Genomic DNA, 23773 nt, shown 5'->3' with positions numbered 1-23773 from the left:
GCTTCAATTCCGAAAGGCTGGGACAAGATGGCAAATGATTTTAATCACAGAAGACAGCCTGTACAAAGATACAGGGATTGGATGCTCTTTATCAGAACACCAAAGAAGCAGGTTTAATGATCACCTATACCAAGCCCCTCATTTTACAAGTGAGGAAACTGAATCCCAGAAGGAGTTAAATACCTTATCCAAGGCAACAAGATAGAGCCAAGATTCTAAACTCAGTGTTCTGATTCCAACATGACGTACACTTTTACACATACATACATCCATACACACATACATACATGTATATCAGTTGCACTAATGACAGATTTTCTCAGTGCAACTGATAATTCCTTTTTTTTAAAACCATGAAAATTTTCTGGAGGAACTTGTAGAGAAGGCAACTAGACAAAATGAAAAGCAGATTTTGGTCTTCGGAACCCTCTCCACTGCTCCTCTCAGAATCTCTGTTACCCTCTCTTACTAACAATCTTTCCCCAGGCTATGACCTTGTAACCTACTCCCAAAGGGGTTTACTCTCAGCTAAGTGTCAACCTAACTGAGACTGTAGCTGATATGTCTCAGAGGGATATTTGTATTCAAAAAGAGGAACTTTGGAGACTGATAAAACTTAATGACTCAAAGGAATCAATCTCTAATGACAGAATTTTAGGCACTATGGCCCATCAGATTATATCACAGAGATATAGGTATAATTTGATCATTTCATGCCTAAGGCTGGCCCCAGACATCACAGAATTGCTAAATCATAAAGCCTACAAACGACTTAAGGACAAATGGTAAAGAGGAGATCATCTTGAAAGGAAACTTAAGGTTGGTCATTACAAGTGGAATTCTCATAATAAATAAGTATAGTCAAGTTAAAGAAATTCCTATACTGGTCATGTATAAAAATGTTTTATTTGTTATAAGTTTTATTTTTTCCTTTAAAAAATAATTTTAGGAAGTAAATTGTTCAATTGTAAAGGGGGGTTAGGAAAGAGTGGAAGGGAGAGAAAATAAAGGCTTGTTAATTAGGAAAAATGATAAAATTGAAATTTAAAATCCAAGTAGAATTCTTCATATTCCTTCTGCTGAAATATTATTTTTTATTATTTACAGATTTAATATTTAGACTAAATTTTCTGACAAATTATCCCCAGATTTATTATCTAGACTAAATTTTCCAACTAAAATTATTCCTAAAAACCATCACAGACTTTAGAGCTGGCAGGGACTCTACAGTTACCTAGTACAATGAGGAAACTGAAGCCCATGGAGTTTAAGTGATTTCTTCCAGGGCAGAATTTGAACCTAGGTCCTCCTGACTCTAAAATCTAGTGCTCTTTCCATGGTACCATGATAACTGTCTTCTAATTACATTTAATAAGTAAGATAAATTGCTGAAAAGTTCCTTTCAGTAGTGAGTTGAATCAAGTTAATATTGTTTTGCTGTTCCAAAATATGAGAGTGGTAGAGAAGGCAATCTTGCATCAAAACCATGCTTATTATGGAGCAGCACTATTGAGCATCATTTGTGTGGAGGGTGGATGATAGCAAAATAACAAAACATCTTCTGAATAGCAAGTTAACAGGGCTGGTGCAAGCAGAGCAGGCCTCTGAAAAGCTATAGACTCAAATGCAAATAGCAGCATTTCAGAATTTCTGTAGAATATCAGGGAACAAGGTAGACAGGGCTATAACAGCCACAACTGACATTTATATTGTCCTTTGCAAAGTACTTTACATACATTCAGAATTGCAGTAGCTGAAAAGAAATATAAGATGTGAAAATTTAGAGACATCTCCATTGCAAGTATTTATATGGACTATCTATGCCTGACCTTTGGTAGAGCCTTCCAAACTTGCCCTGGTCTGATCCACACTGTATCTTGACCCCGACATAGTGATGTCATTTTGGTCCTCTTCGAGAACAAGGCACAACCACCACCAATTTTACATACGATATTTCATCTGAGCCTAAGAACAACCTTATAAGGTATGAGTATCACCATTTTGTAGATGAGGGACCTCAAACTAAGAGAGTGAGTTAATAAGAGAAATGGGTGAATATTGTTTTTGTGGTCGGAAGACATGGGTTTAAAACCCCCTGCTCTGATGCTTAGTACCTGTACATGCACTGCCCTTAAGATAAAATGTACATTTCTTTTTGGTTTTCAGAGCCTTTCACAATAGGCCCTAATGTACCTTTCCATTTTCACAGTATCTTACTCTCTTATGCACATAATCTGTGATCTAGCCAAAGTAGCCATATCTTCCTTTCCCATGTGCCACCATCTCTCATCTCTGTGCATTTGTAATGGGTCATGCCTCATGCTCCTTCCTCAGAGAAATCCTCTCTCTAAATGAAGCTGATCTTCCCAGCTATTAGCTCCTTCCCTCCCAAACTACCTTGTACTTGTTTGCATTTCTCTTTTTTTAATAGTGATTTTGTATATACTTATATATGTATTTGATATCTCTCTTTAGAACATGAGATCTCTGAAGTAGGGATTTGTTCCTTCTTCGTATGAGTATGCTTGATCCCCAGAACATGCTTATAGGTTGATTTGTTAATCTCCCTGGATCTCAGTTTCCTCATCTATAAAATGAAGGAGCTTGATTGAATACCATCAGAAGTCTCTTCCAATGATACCTAGATCTCATTATATTATATGATTTGGGTCTCAGGCTTGTAAATAGGTACTTTTCCATAGTACTTAGTCCAAGAGCCACCAAAAAAAAATGCCAAAGGAACCTGGAATTTGCTTTAAAAGCAAGTATTGTATGCTATATTTATATGTGTGTGTATATATATCTGTAAATATGTTAATGACATATGAAGAAGGACACTATCTGCATCAAGAGAAAGAATTGATGAAAAGAAAAGTATATATAGAATAATTTTACATATATAGGTGTATATATATATACTACATATATGTGCACATACATGTATATGTGTATCTATGTATACACACACCCATCTGGGGGGGAAGATGTGGGAAGGAAAAAAAAAGAAAGTTATATAATTTTGTTGTATATTTTAAAGGACTAGCAAAGTTGTGCATAATAGATTTGCAGTTTTATGATCAATCATCTTTTTGATTGTGCTATGTTGTGGAAATGTTTGTTTTATTACATAAATTAAAAATAAAATAATTTTTTTAAAAAGCAAGTATGGATGGACAAAGAGAATTCTGTTGGGATCTGCAGATAGCATTTCTGGCAGTACCATGTAGCACCAGTGTATATAAAGAATGCAGTGTGGCCTTCATACTTGAGGGGAGAGTGCAAGGGTTGGAGGGAAAGCTTTCTCTTCTCCTCACTGCAAGGGAGAATGGGAGAAGAGCACCAAGTTCTTTTCCTCCTCTTCAGTCTCCTCCCACAAATATAAAACTAAATATGCCAGCAATCAGAGCTATTTGGTTGGGACAAAATGGTTAGAGTGAAAACTTCTTAAGGGATGAGTTTTATCCTTCAAAGCTGAGTCTTCAATAAATACTTACAAAGTCTGTCTTCTATAATTCTAGGAAGTCTTTTGCCACCTGTTCAAGTGTAGTATCATCCATGGAGAACATACTGTTTTACAAGGAGAACACTAACTGTTCATAGTGGAATTGCTGGCCACAGACCAAACTTGACTCCTAAAGGAGCAGATCAGATAGAGTCTAGGAGTGGGGGTGTTTTTTGAACGTGACCTCTGACTTAATTGGTGTAGGGCAGTGGTGTCAAACTCAAACAGAAATGGGGGCCAGAACAGAACAGAAGCATTCTTATGCCTCATATTGACTTTAAAAACCCCACATATTAATATTATCTAAGTTTTATTGTATTTGTATTTATTTTGATATATATTTCCCAATTATATTTTAATCTGGTTCCTGCAGTACTTAAGTGTTATGACCACATGGGGCCTACAGACTGTGTGTTTGACAACTCTGGTGTAGAGAACATCCCAGGAGGAGACTCCCTTTACCAAAACAAATTAGCACCTGCTATAATTACTATGCTTATAATTTCAGAGAGTTGTACAGGGCACTGAGACACTAAAGTCAACTGTCCAGAGTCATATAGTTAGCATCTGCCAGAGAGGGCACCTGAGCCCAGATCTTCCTCCTCTGTCTATGTCAGGCTGCCTTGTTTTGTTTTGTTTCCACTTTCCTAATCTGGCATTGGTTTGGGGAAAGAGTCATATCATCTTAGCTACTTAGGGAAAATTTGTTTTACTTCTACTTTATTGTAATGTGGGCCCCTAATTAACAATCTGATAAACTTTTGAGAAAAGCTATCTAATTTATCCAGTGTTGGAGGAAATGCTTGGTGCAAAAGATATACCTCTATTATAAAATAGAGGCAGAAAAACAGAGTGGGCAGTGGATCTCAAAGCTATGGTAGAAGGTCAGGGGAGATCTAATAGATGCACAATTATAAGAACTGTCACTTGTGTCAGAAGCTTTAAGGGTAGAAGAATAAGAAGGAAAGAAGAAAGATCATATGAAGCCCTTCCAAAAGAGGGGAGAGGAAACTGCTGCTTGTGCTCCAGAGAATGGTGTCAACAGATGAGAAGTCACCCAGTAATGGGCAGAGGAAGAAGAGAAGCACAATGGTGGCTGGTGATGAGGGGGTATGGAGCTAGTTATTTTTCTGTTTGGATGTTAACAACAGCAAAGTCAAGTGTCTTCCCAGGTCACGAAGTTGAATGTGACAACAAGCCTCCTGGGACTTGACAACCACAACTCATTTTGGCAGATGCATCTAGAGAGGAATGATATTACCAGAAAGAAACGTTGCTAAGGATTATGAAATCCCATATGAAAAACTAAGACTTTAGGGACATAGGTGGTAGTCATTGTTACTGATGATAGCAGATTAGGTTGAGAAAGGCAGGTTTAGGAAGTGGAGATCGATCTAAGACAGTATCCAAAGACAGTATTTCAATTTCTGGGTCTAGATTTCTAAAAATAGTGATGGGTTTTTGGCATGGGATGAAGTTTGTGTAACCAAGTTTGGTTAAAAAATATACACATATATGTACACACACACACACACACACACACACACGGGGGTGGGAGGTATGGAATCTTGAAAACCTAGTCAAGAAGACTTTAAACTGAAATGGGAAAGGAAAGGAGAAATCTGCCCCCACATAAATCCAACAATCTCTTTCAAGAGAAGTTTGTGAATAAAGATTTGCATATATTAGTATGTATACCCATACATAGGTGTATACTTACATACATGCATATGCCCACATGTGCATGTATGTTACATATATACATAGATGTATACACACATAATTTTAGTGCTATCTGTGAAGTCAAATTTACCTCCATTCTAGTTCACTATTCACCATGTATACTTATGAGTATATGGTCTACATATGCACAGGTATGGATGATAACTGGTAAACCAGAGACACTAATAGAAGGAGGCAAATTTGACCTCATAGGTAGCACTAAAATGTAGTGGGATGGTACACTCTTAACTGAAATGGCATTATTCTGTTTTGACCCAGTAATTCTACTACCAGGTCTACATGCCAGAGAGATGAAATAAAGAAGAAAAGGGCTCATATATACAAAAATTCTAACAGCGTCTCTTCTTGTAATAGTAAAGAAATGGAAACTGAGGGAGCATTCATCAACCAGAGAATGGCTGAACAAATGATGGCATATGCATGGGATGCCATACATCCCAGGTTGGTTTCCACGGCTTTGCAGAGGCTGTGCTCCCTGTCGAGAAGGCACTCCTTCCCCACACTGCTCTGAGAATACCTGGCTTTCTTCAGGCGGTCTTTCCTGATCCTGCTAGTACCTTCAGTTCACAATCAGCTTGTATTTACTTTGTGTATATTTGTGTTTACTTCTGTGTGTACAAATGGTTTCCCTCCAAGAAATATAAGCTCTTTGAGGGCAGGGACTCTCTTTTATTTTTGTCTCTATATATCCCTGGTACCTAGCACATAATAAGTAGTTAACAAATACTTGTTGATTGAATGATTAATATATCTTAGACACTGTGTGGAAAATGAGGTGAGGCCGTTAATGAAGACAATGGAGGTCGTCCAAGAGACCTGGAAAGCCACTTGCTGGGGACGTCATGGAAAGAATTGCTAAAAAGTCCATTACAGGCTCTTAGATTCTGTGACAAGGAGGGTGAAGGAACTAGTACACATCAGGAACTTTAAAAATATGCAGCAAAAAGAATAAATAGGTTCTGTCCCTGCCTTTAGGGTTAAAAATAAAAGAGAAAATGGAGGACCAACTTTACCTTCCCTTTTAAATTCATATTCCCTACTCTAGATTCAGAGCAGAGACAGTACAAACAAGCTCCTTGACTTCAAGAAGCTTAATGTCTAGTAATAATAATGATAATAAAAACAATGATAGTTATCTCCATACAGCACAGTGGATAGAGCACTGGGTCTGTAGTCAGGAAGACTAGAGTTCAAATCCAGCCTCAGACACTTACTAGCTGTGTGACCCTGAGCAAATCATTTAACCTCTATTGCCTCAATTTCCTCATCTGTAAAATGGGGATAATAACAGCACCTACTTCCTAGTTTTGTTGTGAGGATCAAATGAGGTAATATTTGTAAAGCACTTAGCACAGTGTCTGACACACAGTAAGTACTATATAAATGCTAGTTATCAACATGATCATCATCATATTGTGGTTGTTGCTTTACAAAGCACTTTATAAATAGCTTATTTTGTTCTCACAACAACCACAGGAAGGAGGTGCTATTATTATTGACATTTAACAACGGAGGCAGGGGCAGCTAGGTGGTGTAGTGAATAGAACACTGACTCTGGAGTCAGGAGGACCTGAGTTCCAATCCAGCCTCAGACACGTGACACACTTACTAGCTGTGTGACCTTGGGCAAGTCACTTAACCCCAACTGCATTGCCTTCCCCCCTCAAAAAAAAACTGAGACAGAGGATAAATAACTTGTCCAGGGTATCAAAGCTAATAAATGTCTGAGGTAGGATTCAAACTCTGGGCTTCCTGAATTCAAGTCTAGAGTTCTCTCCACTGTACCACCTAGCCGTCTAGTAAATGGATAAGAAACAATATAAATCTAATTCAAGTTAAAAATTACCAAGAGAGATAAAACAGTGGCAGGAGAGAATGGGACTGGGAGATGATATAGAGACTTTGAGTAGGAAGAAAGTATCACTAGCTCAATGAAAAAATGCAGGTCTGAAAGAAGATAGATTCAAAACATACTGTCATAGTAAAATCAGCTGAATTTAATAATTGAGTAAATGTGCTGGATAGGACAGAAGGAAGAATCAAAGTTAATTATAAGGTTTAGAGTCTGAATGAATGACAACTGTGGAACCAGAAACCAAAATAAATAATGAGTATGGTAAGGTTTGGGAGAAAGATTAATTACATTTTGCACAAACTGAGTTTTGGTGCTATATCCAAGTGGGAGATGTTCAGGAAGCAGCTGGAAATATTTGACGAGCATTCTGAGGAGAGGATGAAGCCAGAGATACAGAGTCAGAAGTTATGTGCATAGAAGTAATAGCTGAAGCCATATGAGTAGATAAGGTCAGTAAGGGAGAAAGCATATGACGGAGAATGAAAAGGGCTTTGGGTGAGATGTCCATACTGAGGGGCAAAGGGGTGGAAGAACTGGCACAACTAGCAAGTGAAACCAAGAAGAGGTGGCCATAAAAGTAGGAGAACTAGGAGAGAGTGGCATGACCTGATCAAAAATCTAAGCAAGATTCTGAAATTTTCATATGATCAGCCCCTTAAACAGTGCCAGGTCTATAATAGGTATTTAGTAAATGCTTATTGTTGATAGATTAAGCTCCCAAAGTAAAATAGATGGAAAAATTTACAAAACCTCTTTTATCAAGAAAGGATCCATAATATTGGTCTCTCTGTTTCCAATATAAAAGACATGATAATGAATGAAATGACCGATTCTTATTTCACATGTTTTTTTCCTATGCTAAGGAGAAAAATCTATGGATTAGAAAAGACAATAAAAATGGGTATTATCTGATATTACAAATAAGAATGGAAATAGTAAGAGAGCCCCAATCTGCCTTAAAGTTTTCACATCATCATGCCCAGATGAAATACATCCAAAGATACTGGGGGAAAAGTGTCAGGTATTATCAGATTGTCAAAGTTGACAACAAAAGAAAATGACAAATGTTAGAAGGGTTGTAGGAAAGAAGGCACGTGTGATGCACTGTTGGTGGAGCTGTGAACTGGTCTAGCCATTCTAGAAAGCATTCTGGAACTATGCCCTACAAATGACTAAACTGTTGAGAGACACTGCTACTTTAACATTAAAAATGTTAAAGAAAGAGAGAAAAGATTCATATGTACAAAAAGTTTACATTGCAGCTCTTTTTGTAGTGGCAGAGAACTGAAAACCAAGGAAGCCCTCATCAATTTGGGAATGACAGAAAAAATTATGGTATATCAATTTAATGGAATACTATTGTGCTGTAAGAAATGATGACAGGGATAATTTGTGAAGAACCTAGAAAAACTCATATGAACTAATATAGAGCAAAATAAGCAGAACCAGAAGAACAATTTATACAATAACAACATTGTTAACAACTGTGAAAGACATAAGAACTCTGAACAATGATCAACCACAATTCTAGTGGACTGATGATAAAGCATGTTATCTGCTTCCTGACAGAGAGGTGAGGGGCAAAATGTACAGAATGAGGCATATATTTTGGAAGTGGACAATTCAGTGGATTTGATTTCTTGACTGTGCATATTTGCTCCAATAGAGTTCTTTTCCTTTTCTTTTTTCAAGGAATGTGGGTAGCAGGAAGGAGAGAAAATACATTTTTGTTAATGAAAGAAATGAAGTTTAATTAGTGGTTTCTGTCCATGATCTTTGAAAGAATGTAAAGAGTGAAAGACGTTTAAAGAAAGGTCAGTATGCATTTTCTTTAAAAGGAAGAAAGTGAATTCTGCAAACTACAGGTCAGTGAATCTTATTTCTAATGCTGGTGAAATTCTAAAATGTATCATTAAAGACAAGGTGAATAAACAACTAGGAAAGGAAGCAGGGTAGTTTCATTAAAACCAAATTATGTCAAACTTTATACATTTTCTTTTTCTTTTTTCTTGGGTAACTATGTTGGGAAATCAGGAAAATATAGAACCTAGATTTTAGCAAAGTATTGACTGAGTCTTTCAAGCTATTATTGTGGAAATAATGGGAGAGATATGAGCTGGACAGGAAGATGGATTCAGAAAAGATTGAAGGGTCAGACCCCAAAAGTATTCACCAACAGTTTCATGTCAACTTGGAAGAAGGCCTCTAGTGAGGAGAACATCCCAGATACCCATGCTTGTCTCTGTCAATCAATTATTTGGATAAAAATGAAGACAGCATGCTTATTAAAATATTAGACAACCCAAAGCTGGGAGGGATAACTAACAGTAAATGACATCAAGATTAAAAAAAATACACCCTGAGAAAATATTGGGCAGAACCTTTGAAAAAAATATCGAAACCATTAGAAAATATTTTTAAAAGTACATGGGTTTAAACATCATTGCTATATGTAGAAGGTGGGAGTGCTATGGCTAGATAGCTGTTTATGGGGTGGCTAGATGGCACAGTGAATAGAGCACCAGCCTTGGAGTTAGGAGGACCTGAGTTCAAATCTGGCCTCAGACACTTAACACTTACTAGCCATGTGACCTTGGGCAAGTCACGTAACCCCAATTGCCCTGCTTTTCCTCCAAAAAAAAAGCAAAAAAAAAAATTTTTTTTCTAAATAGATAGCTGTTTGCTTACCTGGAAAAGACCAGAAGGTTAATAGATATGCTTAATGTGAATTATCCTTAAGATAGCCAAACCAAGGCAGCATTGCAAGAAGCATAGTTACATAGAAGACAACAAATGAAAAAATGTAAATGAGCTGTCAGGTTTTTATAACTAGCACTTTTAAGTGATAGTGAAACCACCACATTTAGACCTCTAATATAAAAATATTTTAGTACTGTATAAAGGAGTAGAAACAGCACTAAAGAAAATAAGGATGAAAAGAGAAACTGGATCAGACCAAGTAGAAGCAAATGAAATCTGGAATAAAGACACATAGTTTTGAAAGTTTTTGAAGCATTAATTATCAAGGTAACTTATAAAGAGGTTGTCAAAGTCTGAGAAAGAAAATATCTTATATCTTATTGTTGTAAAAAAGGTGACCAAGAAAAATATTGGTGACCAATGAATAAATGAGTAATTTCCCATTTTTACACACAGACATCAATAAAATCTTTGAAAAACATATGAAAAATTAGTAGCTAGGTCTTTGCAAATAGTATTCTGTAGTTTCACAGCAAAACATTATTTTTTTTACAATTGCACAACTGAGCACAAGACACAGAAAAAGAGCTCAATGTTTACTGCTTGTTGATTACAAAAAAGCATTTAATGGAGCAAAATGTGTTGCTTTCAAGGCTCTACTCTTACAAGGTGTCTTTTGCATAAATCAAAATGATGCAAGATTCTCTGAGAAACGTACCAACAGGGAAACCTTGTCCAATTGCTTCTTTTTTTTTTTTTTTGAGGATAATTGGGGTTAAGTGACTTGCTCAAAGTCACATGGCTAGTTAAGTGTGTCAAGTGTCTGAGGGCAGATTTGAACTCGGGTCCTCCTGACTCCAGGCCAGTGCTCTGTTCACTACGCCACCTAGTCGGCCCCTGTCCAAATGCTTCTTGATCATTATTATCAAGTGTGGCATAAAACAGAAAGATACATGTTTACCACATATGTTTACCATCATGTTTGAGTTTGTCCAGTACAGAGTCAAAATACTAGAGGGATTCTCTATAGAAGGTAAGGTCCTCTGATTCTTCCTATTTGAAGATGTCACTGAGCAATAAATACATAAAATCCTGGAATACTGTAGAATGCCTAGTTAAGATGTATAATCACTGGGGTGGCCAGGTGGCTCAGTGAGTAAGAGCACTGGCTCTAGTGTCAGGATGACCTGGGAATCAAATCCGGGCTCCGATACTTAGCACCACATCCAGAAATAACTGGCCGTGTAACCTTGAACAAGTTACTTAACCCCAACTGCTTTAAAAAAAAGATGTATAATCACCCCAAAAAGTAGAGTCTAACTAGGAACACAGGAAAAATCAAGTGAGTGAAGAATGCCTATGTCCAGATTATGATAGCTAGTTGAATGGAAAACTCATTAAAAAAGGATCCATTAGTACATATATCTTGGGCAGCAATACAGATGGACAATGAACTGAACCTAAAATTGGCCTGAAGATATAGGGCTGCTTTTGAGAAGTTGTGCAGTGCTTTTAAGAACCCTAATTTTCTACTCCCAAACAGATGCTGTTTTAAAAACATCAATATTTTTTTACAGTAATGCTATATGTCTATAGATAATGGAGGAGAAACTTTAAGGAAGCATTTTAGTTTACTTAAGTCTTTTTTAAAAAATTCAACAAATAATATGCAGTGGAATCATCTTCTTTGTCACTTTTAGGCAATTATGACTGTAAAGATGTGATCTGCTGCAGATTATTATTTGTAAAAACCTAGCAATTCCCTTTTACACCCCTTGAATAACATTCAGATTATTTTCACAAAATTTTTATAAAGATGGGAAAGTAGGTATATAGGTCAGTAGTTATTGCTATTCTTTCAATTACCTTTTTTCAGTAATAATAAGGTCCAAGATTTTTTTTCCCAAGCCTTTGGTGTCCTTCCTTCTTTTAGATACCTTGAGAATTGTTCCCTCAAGACCCTCAAAATTGTGTTGCCTCCAGCATGAACTTCCTCTGAGTATACCTGGTCTATTTTAGTGGTTCTTCCCATCTTGTTTCCTTTAATGCCATTACTAATTCACTGTGCAAGCACATCAGGGATTACAGTGTTAAGAATCCAAATGTGGTGGCTCTCATTTTGATGGAAAAAAAATTTTGTTTTATTTTTTTTCAGAGATTTGATAGGTCTTTCCCATATTTCATCTGTCTGTGGTCCTCATTCAATTTAATCCTTAAAATTCTTTTAAGATGAATTCTCTTAACTGGGTCTTTCACTAAATTTTCTGTATACTTGTTTTTACCTATGTAAAAAAAAACATGTTTTATGAGGCAATTTTGTTCATAATCCTCCACCATTCTCTTCCAAAATATTTTCAAAAGAGTTAATGTTTTAAAATTTTGGCTGTCACAGCTCTCAGGCAAGGAGGACGAGCATTTGCTGACTAATGCAGTTTTAAAGTTCTTCTGGTGTCCTCTTTTCGGTGACTGATTTATAATTTCCTTAGGAAATTCAAGTCTGTGTCGATGTCTGTTCTTTTAGCCATTTCCCATTTTTAAGAGTCAATAACAAAATATTCCAATGATAAAATGTCTTCAGACTCTTATAAATCTTCCTCTAACCATGGCTCTTTAAAGCATATGGCTAGCTAGACTGATGATGAATCCTATCACAAGGAGACTGCCTTGAAAATCTGGGGGATAAGGTTGGGGGACAAGCTGTAAAGAGTTATAAAACTGTTGCTTCAGACCTTACAAAATGGGAAGATATAATTATGACAGCAATGATTACTTATGTGACAGTAAATAGAAACCAGGAGTTGCCCAAATACTGTTCTTAACCTAAAATTAACGATGCACCAGAATGCTTTCTTTCTGCAGAAATATTAGCTCAAGTTTTTATTTTCTCAACAACTTTTCATGACATCAATTGCCCTGAGAGCTGCATTCCTTCTGCTATAATGTCTGAAATATGGAAAGAACTCTAAAAGCTAAAGATTTTGGCTGCTCAAGGAAAAAGATATTTTGTTTAAAATGACCATTTGTGGGAAATTCTTAGGAATACACATTCCATTGATTTCAGATCTTAAGCATTTGCTGTTGTTTTTAAGGGAAAAAAAATAAGCATTTCAGTTCACAGTTAAGGGCCACTAATGTGACCTTGTCATGGGAACCAGTGAAAACTAAAATACTGTTAAAGAGGATGCTGTAGAATTTGTATTTCAAACACAAAAATGAAGTCTGATGGGTATTTTATATCGTAGAATGACTTCACAAATTTTTGTGCAGGAACAGGTAAAGTACCATCAATAATAAATCTTTTTAGCTACCTATGAATATATATAGCACCACAAACAAAGGCACCTCTGAATATAAAGGTGTTGGCTTGTGTAAACTTCAGAAAAAAACACCCACTAGACTTATGCTGGCAGAAGAATAATAAATTTCATTTTCACGAAGACAAGGTAACCAGGGGATGAAGAGACTGGATGTGTACTCTGGAAATTCTTTAAGGTATTACTGGCCTCTAACTAGAAACTACAAAAAGGTATCCAAGCTGGCAGGGCTTGTTGGCTGCCTACTATAATCAAACAATTCTAAAATCACTTTACCTCTGTCTTTCTCAGATTTTTTATCTGTAAAATGGGGATAATAATAGCACCAACCTCCCAAGGTTGTTGTGAGGTTAAAATGAGATAATATTTATAAAACACTTTGCCAACTTTAAAATGCTATATAAAAGTGATAATGATGATTTCATAGTTTGAGACAAGAATCTAGCAAAGGGGAATATTTCCTTTGATGCAGAGGGTGATGTGAGGGTGTGAGGTGAGAGTGCTGTATTATGGGGAACTAAAAGTTAAGAAGAGGAATGAAGGATGATTGGGTTAATATAACTGAATTAGGATCATTTAATTTTTTAAAGGGTAGGAAAATGTAGTATTAAAAAAGTCAGACCTTACATTAATCTTCAGTTCTCATATTTTATGAAATTCTTCATTTTCTATCTATTTGCACTTGTCCTCTATAGGCTTATAATAGAAACTATGCTTTTGGCCTGGAAAAAAGAAAATTAAATCTAGGGATGGGGGTGGGGTAGGAAACCCTCTTATTTGGGGAATGAAGAAGAAATTTTAGGTCTATGAAATTTTAGACTGTGACTTTGGGTAAGTCACTTTTCCTCTTTGAGGCATTCACATAAAGTAACAAGGCTGGAGTCTTTTACTTATGACTATAAACTACCAACAGTAACCTAAAGCATGTTTTATAAAAGCCTTTAGGAGAAAGCTTCTATAGAAACCATATTACACTATTTTCATGCTGTAAGAACTTTATACAGAAAAAAATTAAGAAATAATAAGGCTTTTAAAAGTATGAAGCAAACCTAACATATCACTGGTTTGGAGTCAATAGCTGGGGCAGCAAACTCAGATGATATAGGGCCTAAATACAATTGAGAGGTAAATTTCTTTTTCTTATGACCTCTGTATCCACCCCTGGAAAATAAAGGACTGTACAAAAAAGGAGAAGGAGATGTCAAAACAACAATGTTAATCATAATAATGATAATGATGACATATTTTTATGACATTTTAAGGTTTACAAAGCACATCTGTCATGGGTAGGTAGTGCAAAATGCCAGTATTCCACTTCTTACAGATTAACTTTGCTTACATTGCAGTATTATTACCTATGTGATCTTGGGTATGTCATTTAATTCTTTTGTGCCTCAGTTTCTGCAACTATAAAATGAGGTCATTGGACTATATGGCCCCTGAGATTTCTTCTAGCTCGAGATACATGATCCCATGTTATAAGCAAATCCAGAAAATTCTCGTCTAATTAGAGCATCAGCAAACACATAACTAAGACCCAGGACTTGAAGTGGTCTGATCTTTTTAATTTGGGCCCTTGATTTGTTGTGTTTTTGTGAGAGTTGTTTGTTTGTTTTTTTTAATCCCTCTGCAAAAATACCATTGTTATCTCTGCACATTTAGACTTGTTTACAGTTGTAGGAAAGAGAAAGCATGATTGTCATAATATGGCTTCTTGTCAATTTATGTGTAAATATGTCCTCAGTTTGGCTGGTCCCAAAATAATAAAATGTAAATAGGTTTTTAAAATGCTAATGCTTTGATATTTAATGGATCCATATCATTGATGTAAATCCTCCCTTCCACAATGCTGAACATAATCGATCCTTCACTTTCTCACTCAATATGATTCTTTACATGTATTCCCATAAATCCTCCACAAAAGATCTACCCAAACTAAAAGACTTTAGTCTTCCAATATTTTATGGTCACTGACTTTGTCTTGGGCTTGTCCATCTGTTTTCCCTCGGTACATGACTAGCTCAGTTCCTTTTCTGACTATCGATCTATCTGATGGTGCCTTCTATGTCCTCTTCTTATACATAGGTCATCTCTGATAACAGGTTATGGCCTACTCAAACCCACCATCACCATCACTACTGTCATCAGATATAGATATGTCTGTATGTATATATATTTGTATGTATGCAGATACATTTATATATACACACATACACAAATATCTGTCTGTCTATCTATCTATCTATCTATCTATCTATCTATCTATCTATCTATCTATCTATCTATCTATCTACCTACCTACCTACATATTTAATTATTCCAACAACTCTGTGGTAAAAAGCTTTAGCTGTTCAGCTATCATTATCTCTGTCTTACAGATGAAAACACTAAGGTAAAGAGATAATGCCTTGCCCTGTGTGAAGCAGCTAGTGAGTGTCCTTCCTTCCTTCTCAGTTTCAGTTCTTCAGAGATCTTTGAGGTTCCATAATTATCTTTCTTTACTTGAGCCATTCCTTATGTTCAGAATATCTTTACTCCTCATCTTTGGCTACTGAATTACTAGCTTGATTCTAACGCCACACCAGACGGTGCTGCTTTCTCTAGTCAGTCATATCCTTTTTCCCCTCAAACTTCAGATAATGCTTTGTTGGTACTTCCCTCAAACCCTGACTGTGTATTATTTTGGTCATGTCCCTCTACTAGGCCATAAACTCTATGAGGGCAAGGATCGTATCTTATCTAATTTAGTATCTCCCTCAAGAACTAGCACCATGCTCTATATACACCAGTTGCTTGATAAATGTTTCCTGAACTGAATATTGGATAATCATATAAAAATTAGAACATATATACTGGTGCTTATGAAAGATCAAACACTTTGCCAATATGCTGCAAACTGAAGATGGTAGCACTAAAAGTGTCCAGTTACTTTAATGGTCTAAATAACTTCTTTAATGCTACCATTAGCTTCTATTGAGTGCATTTTTAAGATCAGCAAAATAGAAGGGCAGTAACTAGTGCCAGCTGTGAGAGGGACTGTTGTCCACTCCAAATTACAAGAGAAATGGCAAAATCTTTTCACACAGGTCACTAAACAGATGGTAAGACATTTCAGTCATTATGGATGGGAGCAGAATTCAAACCAGCAACTTAGAGGTGAAAGGTTCTATATCCAATTACAAATTCCCAATTCCCATAACTGCTAAGATGCCTAGAGCTACATATTTTATTTACAACAAGGATTTTTGCAAAAAATACATTTGATAAAATAGATAACTTCTTGCTTCCAAGTTAAACCCAGGAATGCTCACGTGTGTTTTTAATTGAATTTTAATTTTACTGCATATTAATCTTTTGTTCTTCTTAATTATCCTAACAAAAGGAATCAATAAAAGTTAATGCTTAAATTGAAGTGCATATGACATATATAGAAATACAAATCAGAGGATTCAGAAGAGATACCTGGGACATCTGTAAAGGTTTCTCCAAGAACAGATACGTGGAAACTTAAGCCTGCCTCCTGAAGTCGCAGTAGTGACCTAAAAAAGCTTTCTGGATCTTTATCATGTTCCCTAGAAACAAATACATAGAATGTACCTTGTGTTATCTTGGTATATACATGTTAGAAAAAAAGCATTTTATTTACTACAGCATCAATTCTTCTACTAGTCTATTTTTGGTAATAGGAGCCTCTGGCATTAGAGTTTATCCCTCTGACCTCTAACCTTACATTATACCATCAGTCAGGTTTAGGTTTTTTTTGTTTGTTTTTTTAAACCTCTATAGAACTATCACTCATGATCAAAACCTAGTGATACTTAAGTTTTAAGGATTTTTCTTGTTTTTTCTTTGTGGACAAATTTCTAATCCTTTCAAATTCTAAAGGTCAAATGAGAGAAAGCTAAATATGTCTTTCATTTCCCTGAGTGGATATCTCTTTGGATGAGGCAGAGATAAAAAATTGGCCATTTTAGGTATCATCATCATCAGCATTTCTATACTGGACATGGGAATAGAAAAAAAGATGCTTTTTATCTTCCTGATCCTTAATTTTCTTCTGTGGAGGCAACACAATCAAGTACATTTTTAGAAAGAAAGAACAAAAAGTATGAAAGTATAATTCTGTAAATAGGTATTTTAGTTATAGAAGGCATCTGATTCCTTAGTGCACTGGAGGAAGCAAAAATAAATTGAGAGTTTCTTCCACCTCCTACCCCATCCTGGCCTTGGGTTTTTAAGTTGTTAATTGGAGGGTCTTAAATACTAAAAAAAGAAGAACCTTTTAAGTCTGCATATACTTATAAACTCTGCAAAACCTTATATTAAACCATTTGAATACAAATAATTCCTTCCTTAGCAATCTCAAAAACACTGGAAATGTTTTTAAAAAAATGTTAGCTGCTTGTCTGTCTTCATGTAATGACAGAATGAGAGGTTAAAGGCCACATAAATGAGTAAAAGTTTCTCTAATTCAGTAAATCAAATTAAAATGGAATGAGTTATTTTCTACATTCCAAGGTGTGAATATTACAGTATTTCTTGTGTTTAATTACACTGTTTTAAATTATCTTATTTCAGACAGATGTGGACCAGATGTCTTTAAAATATTTGTTTTTTAATTTATTTGGAATTTTCTACTCTCTCTTATTGTATAATAAAATAGTGGCTCTATTGCCAATGGCATTTCTCCTTCCCATGCTAATGATGGAGAACAAGTCTGCAAGTTGATCAAATCATTCTGAGATATGAAAATTGTGTCATTCAGGAAATCTTAAGAAAAATGACATCTGCAACCCTAAATGTGTTAATTTATAATTTAGTCAATATTTTTGGTGCCATGAATTAAAACAAATGCATCTACTAATTAACATCTGAAATCACATTTGTAATCTTCTGAGATTATGGGGTCTTATGGAATCATATTATTTTAACCAATAACTCCTTAAAGCAGAATCCTGTCCTTTGCTCCATAAGAAGAACCAGGTTTGTTTTACTCTCAAACAATAATGAAGAATTCGATGGCAGAAATACCAATCACTCTTTAAGATAATATTTACTTGGGTGGTTTTTTTGGATACTTCTCATAAACACTGTCATATTAAACATGAACAATGACTTAAAGGATTCAGAAAGTATACGGGACACAGATCAGCCATAAGAATCAAATAATTACTGCATTATTTAATTTAATTTTAAATTGATCTTTTAGTGGACTTATGATTTCACTGGTATGGTCTGTGTGAGGAATTCTACCAAAGAAGATAGGGGTCAACACTGCAACTTAGACTTAAGAGTTGCTTGAGGACATAAGAAGTTAAAGAACTTTCCCAGAGAGCTGCACTGACCACAATGATTACTTATAACAATACATTATTCTTTCTTATGAGGCATATGGTGATTTTCCAAACGTACTGTTTCTAAGACACCACAGAAACAATATTGGGACCTAGAGTGAGTTAGACTCCAGTCTCACTTATGGATTAAAAACTTTAATGATCATGGGCAAGTTCATAGGACTGCGGTTTTAGAGGTTGAAGGGAATTTAATTATTGTATCTCTCTTAGCCTTTGTTTTCTTTGCTATAAAATGGGAGTAATAATATTCATAGTACCAGTCTCATAGGGTTGTTGTGAAATGTGAGAAAATGTATATAAAGTTCTTTGCTATATAAATGTCTTTTGCTGTAATTATAATTTTAAAATGCTTATATTTACAGGGTACTGTTCTGGAGACTGGAGAAAATACTAAGTTTATAATGCAATATCTGTGCCAGAACTTAAAATATTCAAGAGGCACAAGTCATGAACTAAAATAAACAATATCACAGGCTAAGTGCATCACAGTGATTCAAGAATCAGCATCCCAGACAACAGGAAGGATCAAGGAAGGCTCTGTGGTGGAACAGGCATTTTAAGTGTGCAGTCGAAAGGACACTTTAGGCAAGTGGAATGGTATAAGACACAGATGCAAGAAAGCAGATGGGATGGAATGTAGAGTGAGCTATGGGGCAGTAATAGGACATAAGGCTGGAGAAGTAGGGAGGTCTTAGATTGGAGAAGGTCTGAAAAACTAAACAGAGAAGTATTGAATTTACTTAATAGTCAATGGGAGCCAGTGAAGATTTTTGAGGAAGGCAGTGACACACCCTGATAGATTCACTAGACAAATTATTCTAGAAGTGGTATGAAGGATGGAATAAAAGGGAATGAGTAGAAAGAGAAAGTCCCTGCTTGTAGATTACTATAAATTCCAAGTAGGGCTGCACTAGGAAAGTGAAAGGGAATTGAGGGTGGAAGGAGAGAAGTTATGGTAACTTATTTGAAGATGAATGGGAAGAATTAAAAAAAAACAAACCATACCAACTTTTCTGCCATTTCTGGATTGTTAATGGTCATGTCACTGACAAAAATCATAGTATAAAGAGAAGGCTTGAAGAGTGTAAGTCTGGGTTTGGGTATGTTGAATGCTGGCAGGACAGTTAGGTAGAGATCTTCTATAGGCAGGTAGAGATGCAAATCTAGTGTTGAAAAAATATAGATTTGCTAAATGTGTATGTATATACATACATACATACACACACATATATGGCAGTTGAAATTTTAAGAGGAAATAAGGTTTTCAGATTGTAGAGAGAGAAAAATAGATGATGAAGACCATGTTCCTGAGCATACATCAGCATAGAGTATGGGCTGGGTGTGTGACACAACCTGAGGAGAGCCGAAACACCTTATGTAAGCAGTTTTTTTTACAGCTGAGGAAACAGGCAAACAAGTTAAGGAACAAACAATTAGCAATAGTTAGTAGAACTACTGACTTTTCCAAGGTTAATAGTCATGGGGAAGAAAAGAAACACTAGTTGGACTGGAGTGGAAGTAGATACGGTAGATTGATGATGACAATGGTCTACAGTTGATGACTGGAAGAACGTGAATAATGGAAGGTAAGGGGATGAGATTCAGCATCATACAGTATGGGAGAAAACAAATAAACAGTAGATTTGGAAATGAGTGCCTTGGTCCAGATAGTGGCTCCAGGACTTCCTATATGCCTTTTGCCAAGTCATTTCATCTTTATGTGCTTCAGTTGGCTCATCTATAAAGTGACAGGTACCTGGAATAATCTCTCCCCTCCTCACTTTCTTTACTGTCTACTGCCTCTTTGATTTTTAGTATTCTCTAACAAATCTCACCTGATTCCGAAGCATGCCTCTATTCTACAATCCTTCATTTCTTAAAAATATTTTCCCAATATTTATTAATTCATTATGTGGGTTGCCTGCTTTTAAAATTCCTTCTCTCCATATTTTCATATATCTTTTCTCCTCAAGAAAGGTAAGCTCCTTAAAGAGAGGCACAATTTCTAACCCTAAAACAGGACTTCTTAAACTTTTCAGTATCATTGATGCCTTCAACAATCTGGTGAAGCCTATGGAACCCATCTCAGAATGTTTTTAAACACATAAACATAAAATAAAATACAAAGGATTACAAAGGAAGCCAATTATGTTGAAAAATTGTTATTTTTTTAAAGTCCATGGACCTGAGGGTTAAGAAGACCTGGCCCAGAGAAGAGTACAATATCCTACATTTAGGAAGCAATCAACAATAAATTGTCTGAACATGGTATTGTCTGCACACAGTGACAGCCATATTTTATTTATTTATTTATTTCAGATTTTTCTTTTTGCTTTTTGGATGGGGAAAGGTAGGAAAATTGGGGTTAAGTGACTTGCCCAAGGTCACACGGCTAGTTTTGTGTTAAGTGTCTGAGACCGGATTTGAACTCAGGTCCTCCTGACTCCAGGGCCGGTGCTCTACTCACTGTGCCACCTTGCTGCCCCGACAGCCATATTTTAAAAGATTAATCACAGAGAAGCCCCTTTAATAGACATAAAAATTGTTACTGTATAAACAGGTGAATGTAACATGGTGTAGAATTACTAGAAGATTTTTTTTTTTTGCTAAAATTCTCTTTTCTTACTTTCCTTTCCAGTTTCTTCTTAAAGAAAGAACTCTCATTCTAGTTAGGAAGCAGAACTAGTTTCAATGGGTATTCCTGAGAGGCAGATTTTGACCTTCTTTGCAGTCATGCAAAAACTGAATGTGTCATCCTATGAAATAGTTCCCTGCCACTCTGCCACCCAAAGTGTTCAGCACAAAGATGAGGGAAGACTGATGACTTGATATGGTGGTAGAGATTCTTTCCTAGGATAGGAGGATCTACTAGATTGCTTCTAATGTCCTTTTCAACATATCCTTCCATGAAACAATTTTAATATCTTACCTTTTAACTAGTATTTAGTTTTGAGCATTATAATAATAATGGTTAACATTTATATAGCACATACTATGTGCCACACCCTGTACTAAGCATTACACAGTTATTATTTCATCTGATCCTCCCAACAGCCCTGAAAGGTAGGTACTATTATTATCTACATTTTACAGCTGAGGAAACAGGCAAACAGAAGTTAAGGGTCAAACAATTAGCAAATGTCTGAGGTTGGACTTGAACTTGTGTTCCTGACTCTAGACTTGGCACTCTATCCACTGCACCACCTACCTACCCCTAAGCATGTTCACTAGTCAGAAGAAACTCAATCAAATTGAAAGGGATTTTAATTCAATAAATTTACCCCAATCTAACCCTACAAATATTTGTTAAGCACCTACTATGTACAAGACACTCAGAAAAGGGGAAAAAAACCCCTAACAATTAAAATTGTCCCTGTCCTTAAGTAGCTTACATTCTTAGCGATGGGGGCGGTGGTAAAAGATGAAAACAAAGAGGATTGTACGTACTACTTCTGAGGAGGAAGGAGAAAGGCACTAACAAAACACTCCAAACATTTTATGATTAAAGAGACCAAAATAGAAAAGAATTTGTGAAGGAAATGCTACAATGCTGTAAATGGCATGTCTTATTTTCTATAACCCAAAGAAAATGATGTGTTTTTTTTTGGCTGACATGGAAAACTCCTATATGATACAGTCTCCCTTACTCAGCAGCAACTGCTAAGCATACCAGATTGTCATGGCAATGATTGTGAAGGAAGATGAACACAATATGGAATGTCTGTTCTGTAAAGAGTTGCTCAAAATGATGTGTTCTTGTTGTTACATATGCTGCGTTTTTTAGTTTTATAAACAGTATTAATTATGCATGTCCTCTTTTCTTAAAGGGTCTAACAAACAGAAAATTTGAATGGTTCTATCCACTGCCTTTCATAAGACAGCATAAAAGAAGAAAAAGTTAAATGTATAAACCATATTCTTACAGCTTCAGTCTTTTACTGTTTGTTTACTTAAGTTTTCCAGTGTCAATTCCATTAGGTTCAAATATGGCCCTAATTACACAATTCAGCAAGAACCCAGGCTGCTGACTATTGCATTATATTCTATTGTTTTCCTCAGAAAAAGGGGTGTGTGTGTGTGTGTGTGTGGTGGGGGGTGATCCCAAGTATGACAAGTTCCATGAACCATTGATCTGTTATATATTAGGAGTAATTGATTTCTGGCATAGGATGTATTTATACCAGCTAACAATCAAATTAGTCATGAAGTATTTGGTTAATTTCTTTATTTTAAGAACATCCAATAATAACAATAATAATAACTAGTATTTATGTATCACCTACAAAGTTATATGGAGGTATGTGTGTGTACTATATATATATAGTACACACACATATATACACACACACATATAATTTATAAGACCAAAAGAAGCAAAGTGCTCCTTGAAGAAACCAGTGCTGCTAAGGATGAAACTCTAAGTAACAAACTTTATTAGAATAAATAAGTAAAGTTGCCTTATGCCAAACCTTCATAATTTAGAATCTTTCAGTGGGGTTAATTTAAATATGTATAAATAAAAAACATAAACATGTGTTTAAATATATATAACAAAATATATTTAAACATAAATATCCACATATACAATTAATCAAATCCTACACAGGTAATCCCTGATTGATTGTATATATGTTCCTTACAAACAAATGGCTACTACAAAATGTCTGATCAGCTTGTAAGCATACTGGCTATAGGAGTCATCTGTTATATTTCCAATATGATAGCAACTATGGTATTGTCCAACTATGTCTTCATTTAAGTTATTGAATAAATTTAATACTAATACCAAGCTGACAGATTCTGTGGCTTTCCATTAGAAAACTTCCTTCAGGCTGACTGGACATTTGAGGACATTTGGTCCAAACCCCTCATTTCATCAATCATTAATAAATACCCTTGGTAATTTATTCAAATAGTTGGAATTCACCTACCTGTATTTCATTTAACCTATGCCTCCTAACTTGTCCACAAGTAAAACATACAGGACTGTTAAATGTTTTGTCAAAATCCAGATATACTATATTTGCATGTCTATATTAATGCTCTGATCTATTATAAGTTCCAGAACCCTCAAGGAAATGGAGTTAGTTTGGCATGAGATGCTTAGTGAAATGAGATAAGACTAGACAATGAGATAACCTCTATAAAGTGTTTTGCAAACCTTAAAACACTACACAAATAATTATATATTTAGTGCCATACCAATTAATTTACCAAAAAACTACTTTATAGAGCTAGAAAAAATAGTAACAAAATTCATTTGGAAGAATAAACGGTCCAGAATATCAAGAGAATTAATGAAAAG

At 35.6% G+C, this 23773-nt stretch overlaps 1 protein-coding gene across 10 annotated transcripts in view; it reads right to left on the bottom strand.

Annotated features, from left to right (window-relative positions):
* Positions 1 to 23773, bottom strand: part of GTDC1 (glycosyltransferase like domain containing 1) — a 476083-nt gene that overhangs the window by 15778 nt on the left and 436532 nt on the right. For all 10 annotated transcript variants that reach the window (XM_069066750.1, XM_069066753.1, XM_069066759.1 and 7 more), the window contains one exon: positions 16577 to 16686. In XM_069066750.1, the coding sequence (XP_068922851.1) occupies positions 16577 to 16686 (110 nt within the window). The remainder of the gene's footprint in view (positions 1 to 16576; positions 16687 to 23773) is intronic.

Source organism: Petaurus breviceps, unplaced genomic scaffold, assembly GCF_028583685.1.
Source record: "Petaurus breviceps papuanus isolate PSGF00001 unplaced genomic scaffold, PetGlider_PUasm1.0 90723, whole genome shotgun sequence".
Lineage (NCBI taxonomy): Eukaryota > Metazoa > Chordata > Mammalia > Diprotodontia > Petauridae > Petaurus > Petaurus breviceps.
This window is presented reverse-complemented; position numbering and strand designations above follow the sequence as displayed.